General features: G+C 38.4%; 1 protein-coding gene across 1 annotated transcript in view; it reads right to left on the bottom strand.

Annotated features, from left to right (window-relative positions):
- LOC102837380 (chromosome unknown open reading frame, human C9orf135) overlaps positions 1–10367 on the bottom strand; it is a 114699-nt gene that overhangs the window by 72707 nt on the left and 31625 nt on the right. Inside the window, exon 2 of the mRNA XM_006835001.1 lies at positions 2255–2363. Coding sequence (XP_006835064.1) covers positions 2255–2363 — 109 coding nt within the window. The remainder of the gene's footprint in view (positions 1–2254; positions 2364–10367) is intronic.

Raw genomic sequence — 10367 nt, 5'->3', positions numbered from 1 at the left:
GGAGGAAATGGGATGAGTGATGTTCCTTTATGGGGGTTGCAACCAATGCATGAAACAAAATGTGTATGAATTGTTGAATGGAAAATTGATTTGCTCTATAAACCTTCACCCAGTTGAAAAGTAAAAAAAAAGAGAGAGAGAGTGCTCTAACCGTTAGACCTCTATCAAAACACTGTAATAAACAATGGAGAGATTCATCCACTTTTCTTCTATCTCCAGTATTGCACTTGACACATGCAAGTATGGAGGGTCTATGCCTGTAGTTTCTCCCTTTTCTTTACATGCAGGACTTTGAGCAAGTCAGTTAAGGCCTGTGAGTCTAGGTGTTTAATTGGTATGATATCTTTCTTGTTAACTCTATAGTGTTGTTATGGAAAACATTCATTTCTGCCTTGTCAAATAACTAGCTCTTGGGACCTCAGGCCAGATAAGTCTTTGGCTAGTCCAAAAGCTCTTGACTTGTTTAAACACAACTTAAGGCCTTTTGAGAGTTGATTGAGCAGACATCCACACAGTCAAACTGTAACCCATTCATAGCGATGCAAATAGAAATGACTTACGCATACATATTCTTTTTGTAATTGTGTCACACAAACTCCACTACCTTAAAATCGAAGACCTAGGCTCATACCCTAACTTCCTACTCTGTAGCCAAGGGACTTTGAGTAAGGCACTTAAACCCTAGGAGTTTCTTTATTCTCATACGTATAATAGAGATAATGATACATACTCCAAAGAAAAGAGTTCCTGGGTGGCTCAAAGAATTAAGCACGGCTTGGTAGTGTAGTGGTTACAAATCGGGCTGCTAACCTCAAGGTCGGTAGTTCAAAACTACCAGCTGTTCCGCAGGAGAAAGATGAGGCTTTCTGCTCCCATAAAGATTTGCAGTCTCAGAAACCCTCTCCAGGGTCGCTATGAGTTGGAACCGACTCCACGGTACTTAACAACAACAACAACAACTAACCAAAAGGTTACTGGTGATTCAACCCACCCATAGTTACCTTAGAAGAAAGGCTTGACAGTCTGCTTCTGACAGGTCACAGCCTTTAAACCCGTACAGAGAAGTTCTACTCTGCACACATGAAGCCACCATGGGTCAGAGTTAACTCAACAACACTGCCACTGGGAAATTGTGAATCGGCATTTCAGCAAGATGCTACAGCAGCATGACAATTTCTTGAACACTTGCTATGTGCCAGGTACTTTATGCTCTACTTATATTTATTAAGCATGTTATAATCTGTATCTTATTGATTGTTCACACTAACTGTAAGAAGTGACTGTGTTATGGGACTGAGGGCTCAGGACCATAGTCTCAGGGAAACCCCAGTCAACCGGTATAACATAGTCCACAAAGACAATGTTCTACATCCTGCTTGGGTGAATAATGTCTGGGATCTTGAAAGCTCATCAGTGGTCATCTAAGTTACAACTACTGGTCTATCCATGTGCAGAACACATAAGAGTGATGGAAATTGAAGATGCTTGGAATCAACTAGTCCAACAGACTATGGAACATGGAAACACCAGTCTCTATGATACTGAGACCAGAAGATGTAGATGGTGCCCAGCTACCACTACCAACTGCTCTGAAAGGGATCACATTAGAGAGTCCATGATAGAATGGGAGAAAATGTGGACCAAAACTCAAAATTGTTTAAAACAACAACAACAGGTTTACTGGTCAGAAAGACTGGAGGAAATGGAGACTACAGCCCTCAACCACCCTTCAGGTCTGGGAAGGAATTCACCCTCGTGGTCTAACTTTCAGTCAAGCAGTCTGTAGGTGTATATGGAGAACAAAATCACTAGTAAGGTATGCTCACCATGGAATTGTTGATCATTAAAAATCAAAAGGGCAACATTTTCCTAAGGATAACACTGAGAACAGATAGGAAGGTGGGGGAATGCAACTAGGATAGGCAAAGAGAGGAAGCAGGATAACTGTTGTTGCATGGATGGGAATATAATCATTGAGATGAAACAAAGTGCATGTTTCATTTAATGTAAAGCTGAGGATACTGTCTGTAAACCTTCACTCAATTCACACAAAAAGTTTAAAAAAGAAAAAAAAAAGATGAAGTGGGTGTGTTTTATAAGTAAGGCCGCTAGAGGGCACAGTGGCTAGGTCCCCTAACTAATTAGCATAGCTATGGAGGGTGGGCACTAATAGGTGCTCCTCCCTTCACTTTTCTAGGTTTTCACTATGATGAAGATTCCTGACAAAATAAAGAAATGAGCATACACTACTTACCGGTGGTTCATCCATTCCAAGTCGCCAGTATGTTGAATTACACAGTCTTTTTACAGTTTCAGGATCTTCTATATCATAATCTTTAGGAAAGGCTTCTCTGTCCCGCTGCCTTCAAAAAAAAAAAAAAAAAAAAAAATGTAGAGTTACAGTAAAGATTAAATCTCATTTGTCTTGTAATGCACTTAAAAACTTTCTACATTATGCAGTGAAAGGCCCTGTCTTTGTAACATTATTTTCATTGTAAATTGACTCGATTCATGATATATAAAGCATTTTCCAGATAGGAAAACTTACTATCTTACTCTGGTAGCGTAGTGGTTACGACTCGGGCTGCGAACCTCAAGGTCGCCAGTTCGAAACTACCAGCTGTTCCACAGGAGAAAGATGAGGCTTTCTGCTCCTGTAAAGATTTACAGCCTCAGAAACCCTGTGCAGGGTCGCTATGAGTCGGAACAGACTCCACGGTACTTAACAACAACAACAACATTTTCAAGTAATGATGAACCTACTTCCTAAATGCAATTAGTTCAAGAGATAAAACTAAGAATATTTCCAAAACAAGACTTGTCCAACATAATAACTTATTCTGTGGTTTCAATGAGCTGGAACTTATTTGATAATGTAGAATTGTCATTGCTCAAATTAGATTCTAAAATAAAACATGGCAACATCTTAAAAAGGCAACTTACCACTTAGAAATTCTTTCTACCATGAATTTTAATTACCACTTTCTTTTCTCAAAAAATGAGGATAGTGACGCATTTACTCACATTAATTTATAATCTGTGCTTCCTACTTTCAAACAGGACCTAAAGGAAGCTGACGATTAAACGACGCTTTAAAAATGTAGGTGGAAGAGGAAATACAAATTCCAAATATCTCCAGTGATAAGATGGTTAGGAATAAAGAAATCACTGAGGAGTGCAAATGGTTAACACATTTGGCTGCTAACCAAAAGCCTGTAAGTTTGAATTCACCCAGGGATGCCTTGGAAGAAAACCTGGCGATCTACTTCTGAAAACTTCAATCCTGTGGAGCACAGTTTTAGTCTGACATGCATGGGGTTCCCATGAATCAGAATTGACTGGATAGCAATTGGTAAGTGGTACCTTGCCATGAGCATAGGGATGCACAGGGAGGATACTAGTTATTTCCACATATCATCCCTATAGTCGACTTCTTTATTAGACACTAAAAGAGTTAGTATGTTGGACGAGAATATTGAAAGTGCCATGGGCTGCCAGAAGAACAAATTGGAACATGTTGGAACAAAAAAAAAACATGTTGGAAGAAGCGCAGCCAGAGTTCTTCTTGGAGGCCAGGATGGCCAAAATTTATCTCTCATGCTTGGGACATATTGTCAGGAGGGACCAGTCGGTGGAGAAGGATATCATGTTTGGTAAAGTGGCGGGTCAGAGAAAAAGAGGAAGACCCCCAGTGAGATGGATTGGTGCAGTGGCAACATCAATGGGCTCAAGCGTGGCAACAATTGTGAGGCTGGCACAGGACTGAGCAGGGTTTCGTTCTGTTGTGCATAAGGCTGCTATGAGTCGGTAGCGATTCAATGGCATCTAACAATAATAACATAGGGTTAGTACCTAGGATCTGCAATACTTTTCAAGATGCACAAAAATGTTTAAAATTTTTTTAATCAGAAAAATTAAATGACTATAATATAATGTGGATTGTACCAATGCAGTCATAAAATGAATATAATACAACTTGGATTATACCAATGCAGTTACAATGCTTTTCATGGAGGAGGGGACCCATGAAGCAAAAAGTGCTGACTGCTACTGTGTGCTGTTAAGTTGGTCCCGACTCACAGCCACCCTGTATAGGGTCTCTGTGGAGCAGCTGATAAATATCATTATTACATAAACCATATACATCTGTGTGAACTGAGAATAGTAACACGCATAAAAATAATTGAGGTGTAATAATACATATATAAACAATCTATATAAACGAGGGTGAGTCAAAAAGTATTGCTACAAACATCATAGAAACCTGATTAAACAAAAATAACGAAATGTGCAGCTCTTGTTTCTTGATATATGCTTCATCTGGGTCTATACAATTCTGAAGGTGATGTTTCCATCTCTCTAACCCCTTCCCCTGAATAGTTCTGTGCGCTTCGATTTGTACCATATCAAAACAGTAGTTTGGATATCCTCAAGGGATTCAAATCGTATTCCTTTTCTTTGAGTTTGGGGAATAAAAAAAATTTGAAGGATTGTAGGGTGCATGGGGTAAGATTTCCTAGTGAAATTCTCAGAGAACAGCTCTTGCCACCATCAAGGAATGAGCAGGTCACCAGGTACATCGTGGTGAGGGGAAAAAATTCCTTGACACAATTTTCCTGGCCTTTTTCTCATCAGTGCAGTTTTCCAGATTTTGTAATACCTGTTCCTAATAAGTTCTCGTGATTGTCCTTCAAGAAAATCTATTCAGATTATTCATTTGGAATCCCCAAAAGCCGTTGCTATAACCTTCTGAGCTGACTTCACTGCCTTGAATGCAATTGGCTCAGCAGATCCCCTTGGAAGCCACTGTTTTGAGTGGACCTTGCTGACTCCTACATTCCATAAAATCATTTTCAATAGTTTTGATCTTGCTAAAAAACGGCATATGGACAAATCAACTCTTTGAGTTAGCTGATCTATATGAAACACTTTTGTTTTATTAAGTATCTATTTTTTTGAAGGCACCCTAATGAGACTAACACAAACATATTACTGAAAGACCTTGAGATGATAAGTTATCCATTGATCACAGAGACATGCTTAAACATGTTTTGTTTGAATAAACTAGTACATGTATGGACTGTAACTCTAGTAGCAATATTTTTTATTTGCATATATATATATATAATATAAGGAGTCCTGGTGTGACAGTGTAGAGTCAGCACTGGACTGCTAACCGCAACAAGGTTGGAAGTTCAAACCTACAATTCACTCCTAGGAAACTCTATACAGGGATCGCGATGAGTCAGAACCGACCTGATGACACTTACCAACAAAAGCAATATAAAACATATATGTATATACATAATAAATAATATCATGCTAAAGAGAGAAAAGACTGAAGTTGTCAAAGACTTCATTTTGATTGGACATGCAAACAAATGTCCAAAACAACAACAACATCTTGCTTTAGACAAATCTGCTGCACAAGACCTTTTTTAAGTGTTGAAGAACAAAGATGTCAGCTTGAGGACTAAGGTGCGCCTGACCCAGGCCATGGTATTTTCAATAGCCTCATATGCATGTTAAAGTTGGACAGTGAGTAAGGAAGACTGTTGAAGAATTTATGTACTTGAATTATGGTGTTGGAGAAGAATAATGAAAGTACATGGACTGCCAGAAGAATAAACAAATCTATCTAGGAAGACGTACAGTCAAAATGCTCCTTAGAAGTGAAGATGGCAAGATTTTTCCTCTTGTACTTCAGACATGTTGTCAGGACGGATCAGTCCCTGCAGAAGGACATCATGATTGGTAAAGTGAAGGGTAAGCGAAAAAGAGGAAGCCACTCAATGAGATGGATTGAGAGAGAGTGGCAGCAAAAACAGGCTCAAACATAATAAAACTTGTGAGGATGATGCAGGACCGGGCAGTGTTTCATTCTATGATTCAGACCAACTTAACAATAACTACAAATATATATATATATATATCTACACACACACATATATATGCACATACACATATATATGTCTATATACATATTATATATTATATATATATTATATATATGTCTATATGCATATTATATATATACATATATACATGGAGTCCTGGTGTGGCGCTATGGGCTAATGCATCAGACTGCAAAGTCATTTAAACTTCAAGGTCAGTGGTTCAAGATCACCCATTGCTCCTTGGAAACCCTATACAGGGTCGCTATGGGTCAGAATCGACTCAATGGCAATTAACAACAACAATATATATATACACACACACATATACATGTATATATGTTGTTGTTGTTAAGTGCCATAGAGTCAGTTCTAACTCATAGTGACCCTGTATAGGGTTTCTAAGGAGTGGCTAGTGAGTTTGAACCACCGGCCTTGAGATTCAAACTGGCCTTGCAGTCCAGTGCTTATCCTACAGCATCATACACATATATGGAGTCCTAGTGTAGTGCTGTAGGAAAATGCACTGGACTGCTAACTGCAAGATTTATGGTTCAAACCCACAAGCCACACCTTGACATGTTGTTGTTGTTAAAGGCCGTTGAGTCAGTTCCGACTCATAATAACTCAAAGATCAGCTGTTGGGTTTGAACCATTGACCTTGCAGTTAGCCATCCAGTGCTTTTTCCTACAATGCCACACTGTCGAGTCAGCAGATTTGTCTAATGCAATACTTTGTTTGATTTCCTGACTGCTGCTTCCATGAGTGTTTGTAGTTGATCCAAGCAAAATTAATTCTTTGACAACTTCAATCATTTCTCCATTTATATAGATATTGTTTATTGGTCCAGTGGTGAGGGTGGGTGAGGTATTTTCTCTGAAGGAAAGGGGACCAAATTATACTCTAAATTTGTGGGCGGAGGGGGGAATTAAAATATATATATAGTTATTATTTTGCCCTTCTCACTGATTGATAATGACCTGTGAATACGTCTGCCTTATAATTAAAATAGAAGCCTCTTGGACAGATGATTTTTTATTCATCTTGGTGATCTCAGTACCTACTACAATCTGACATATTGTACATACTTACTAAGTCTTGATTGATGGATTGAACAAATGCCTGTTCTTATACTATGTATTAACACCTTAATCCAAATGCTGAAAGCAAAGACTTGCAAATGTGTCTATAAAAATAAAGAGTATCCCAGCTCACTCCGCAAAGCACACACAGGGAATGATTACGCATGTAGAGGTGCCAATCCCCTGCAGCACTAACTTGTCTCTGGGGGAATTATAAATCTACTTGCTGAGTGGAAAAACTCTCAGTATACATATGCATAACACTCATTGCAAAGGGGTTTGAATGTGAGCAAGATCTGACATGAGAAGAATGATCATCTGAGCCAAATTCCAGATTCTGGTTACTTAATAAGATACATATTTGGTGTGTGGTGTGTGTGTACATGTGGATTTTAGAAAGAAAAAAAAAATGTTCATTTCTTTTTAGTTAGAATTCCAGATGGCAGAATATATTAAAATTTTCAAATTATTAATAACATTCACAACTACTCTGTCACCTAGTTTTCTTTCTGATAGAAGTCTACTCCAAAAGAGAAAAGAAAGATACCTTTTCTATTAGGTTTTGTAATCATCTGCAATTTAAGACTTTAAAAGAAAATCACCCTAGAAGGAGTCCGCACTCTTAGAAGGAGAAAATCCGTAGCATCAAAGATTGAGAAGAGACACTTGGCAATCCTCTTTAGAGGTTTTTTTTGGTGAATTATTTGCATGCTAAAACAGTGTTATTTGTTGGTATGTTTATCAGACTGACAAATGAAGACTTTAAGATGTGTTTCCATAGTCATAAAGAAAAGCTGATGTCCTTGAGAGAAATTGTGACCATTCAGACTTATGAAGACGGACTTTGTTTTCTTTAACGTGTCTCCTGCTGCACATGATTTGTGCATCTATAACCAGGAAGGCACAGAATGTGACGCCTACACTTCACTCAATAGAAAAACTGAGACAGAGAAGTAATGAATGGCGTGCCAGTAAGATCTGCCATCATTATGAATTTTCTTCGTAAAAAGCCTTCAAAAAACAATAGACATTTGGGAAAAAATGGGAGTAAGCAACAGGAATACGGTAGTTGAGGACTTTGCCAATCCTACTAGCTTAAATATTAAATAAATTGTTGTCAGCTGACTGACATACATACGACTGTAAAAGCTGCAGGACAGACATGCATTAAATACAGTGAGCAACACTGCAAATTGTTATCCCAACTGGGAACCACCATTTACCATCAAGTTGATTCCAGCTCAGGTTGACTCTATGTTCATTAGAGTTAGAAGTAGGCTCCAGGTTTCAGTGACTGAGTTTCTGATGAGTAGATCAGAAGGCCTTTCTGCTAACGAACACCTGGGTAAACTTGAATCTCCAACCTTTCAGTTAGCAGACTCGTGTGTTCACCATATGCATCACCCAGGGACTCTGGGGCTGTCCAGATAAAATCAGGATTAAGATTTTCCATTGCCCTACGTGCCAGTGTGGGTTAATACACTGGACTGCACAGTTGCTTTGAGTTGGTGGTTCAAGCTCATCAGCTGCTCCTTAGAAATCCTATACAAGGGTTGCTATGAGTCAGAACCAACTCAATGACACTTAACAACAACAACAAAATAATTATCTTTAAATCTTAAAATACAAATTAGAGATTCTTTGATCCTTTCCTCAAAAATCAGCATATATTGATTGGCCAAAGGCATTCTGGGTAGTAGAAAAGTAGACTAAAGAGAGAGGGAGATTTTAAAGTATATTGGTGGTGGTGATTGCATACCTTCAAGTGGGTTCTAACTCATACAGACCCTGTATAGCGTTTCCAAGGTTATAAATCTTTATGGGAGCAGAAAGCTTCATCTTTCTCTCTCGGAGCTGCTGGTAGATTTGAACTGTTGACCTTGCGGTTATTAGCCCAGCTCATAATCCACTATGCTACTAAGGCTCCTTGAAAGTATATTATATGTTAGCAATGACTGGAGTCCAAAAAGCAACTTCACAGTGCAAGGGGATTTCATTAAGTTTGTGGGAAAAATGGATTAAAAAGCAATTCAGTTTTTCCATGAATTTTTTGAAGCCCCCTCATATATAACCATTGGCATGGAGACCAGTTCATTCCTTGCAAATTTAAAAAAACAAACAACCTGATTGTATAAGCTCCTATCCCTCTAGTCTATAAAACGCTTGATTATCTGTGTAAGCACCGATCCCTATAGTCTTAATATTGCAGGCTTAAATAATTTGAATTAATTACTCAAGAATAACATCAAAAGATTATATTATGCTAGTTGAAGTCCCATTTTAATCCACACTCCTGTGATTCCATGAGCGATGCATATTTAGTAGATAATAAAAGGTTCTTTGGTTTCAGAGCAATTCATCACATTTCTATTTGAACAAAACTGAACAAGTCTTTCTTCATCAATAGAATCTAGACTTAAAAGCAGATGTCCATTATGAACATTGCTGCATGAATGAGCATTTCCCTCTTTTCCCTTAGAAATCATTTAAAAGCAGCATAGAAGTTGGGCAGTGAGAGAGGAAAGCAAACTAAATTTCTGGCAAAACTAGGAGAAGATATAATCCCCAAATTGTGCCACATTCAAGGGCTACTAAAAAGAAGCCAAGATCCTGTAGAAGCCAAGTAAAAGAAGCAAAACCAAGCTGTGGAGAGAAATTTTAGTAATGAGATTGCCCAGAGGTGGGAACGCTTGGAGAGCTGTCAGCCAAATTATTTTTCATGAAGTTATCCAGATAAACTCTTCATCTGAAGACAACAGAAAATGTTACATATGTATGACTTTTAAAAATTGTGAAAAAATGCAGTTGAAAGATAATGGAATTTTCCACAAACTTTTCAAAGCCCCTTGTATATAGTGCTTGTTTGTGCCATCTTTTTTTAAAAAATTCAAATGCATTAAAAGTGTTTAAGAGCTAAAAATTTGGTGGGAAAGTTCTAGATCAATTTTTGGATAATAGCTTATACCTAATGGGTTCAGTGGAATTTCAAATCGCCAAACCTGCTGATGCCCTTGGGGTGTTAGCCGGCATCGCTCTCGGTCAGTGGCTTCAGGACTAGAAGTTCACTGGTTTCAGGGCTCAAAGGACAAAAGCCTAGCTCCAGAGCTCACCCTCAGTGGGGAATTTCACATAAAGGTCTTCCACACGTGACAGACATGCTCCCCAATATCATTTCTTTCCTCCCTAGCAATACAAGGGGGCTTCAAGAAATTCATGAAAAATTCCATTATCTTTTCATTCCATTTCCCCACAAACTTCTTGAAGCTCTTTCATATAAGAGGATAAAATTCCCAGCCACCTTATAGTTAGTGAGACTGTAAGGCCCTAACTGATTTTGCCTAGCTACTTGACCAAACTTTAGTCAGGCTTCAAGAAGCATTTTAAATAGAC

This window comes from Chrysochloris asiatica, unplaced genomic scaffold, assembly GCF_000296735.1.
Source record: "Chrysochloris asiatica unplaced genomic scaffold, ChrAsi1.0 scaffold00014, whole genome shotgun sequence".
Taxonomy (NCBI): domain Eukaryota; kingdom Metazoa; phylum Chordata; class Mammalia; order Afrosoricida; family Chrysochloridae; genus Chrysochloris; species Chrysochloris asiatica.
This window is presented reverse-complemented; position numbering and strand designations above follow the sequence as displayed.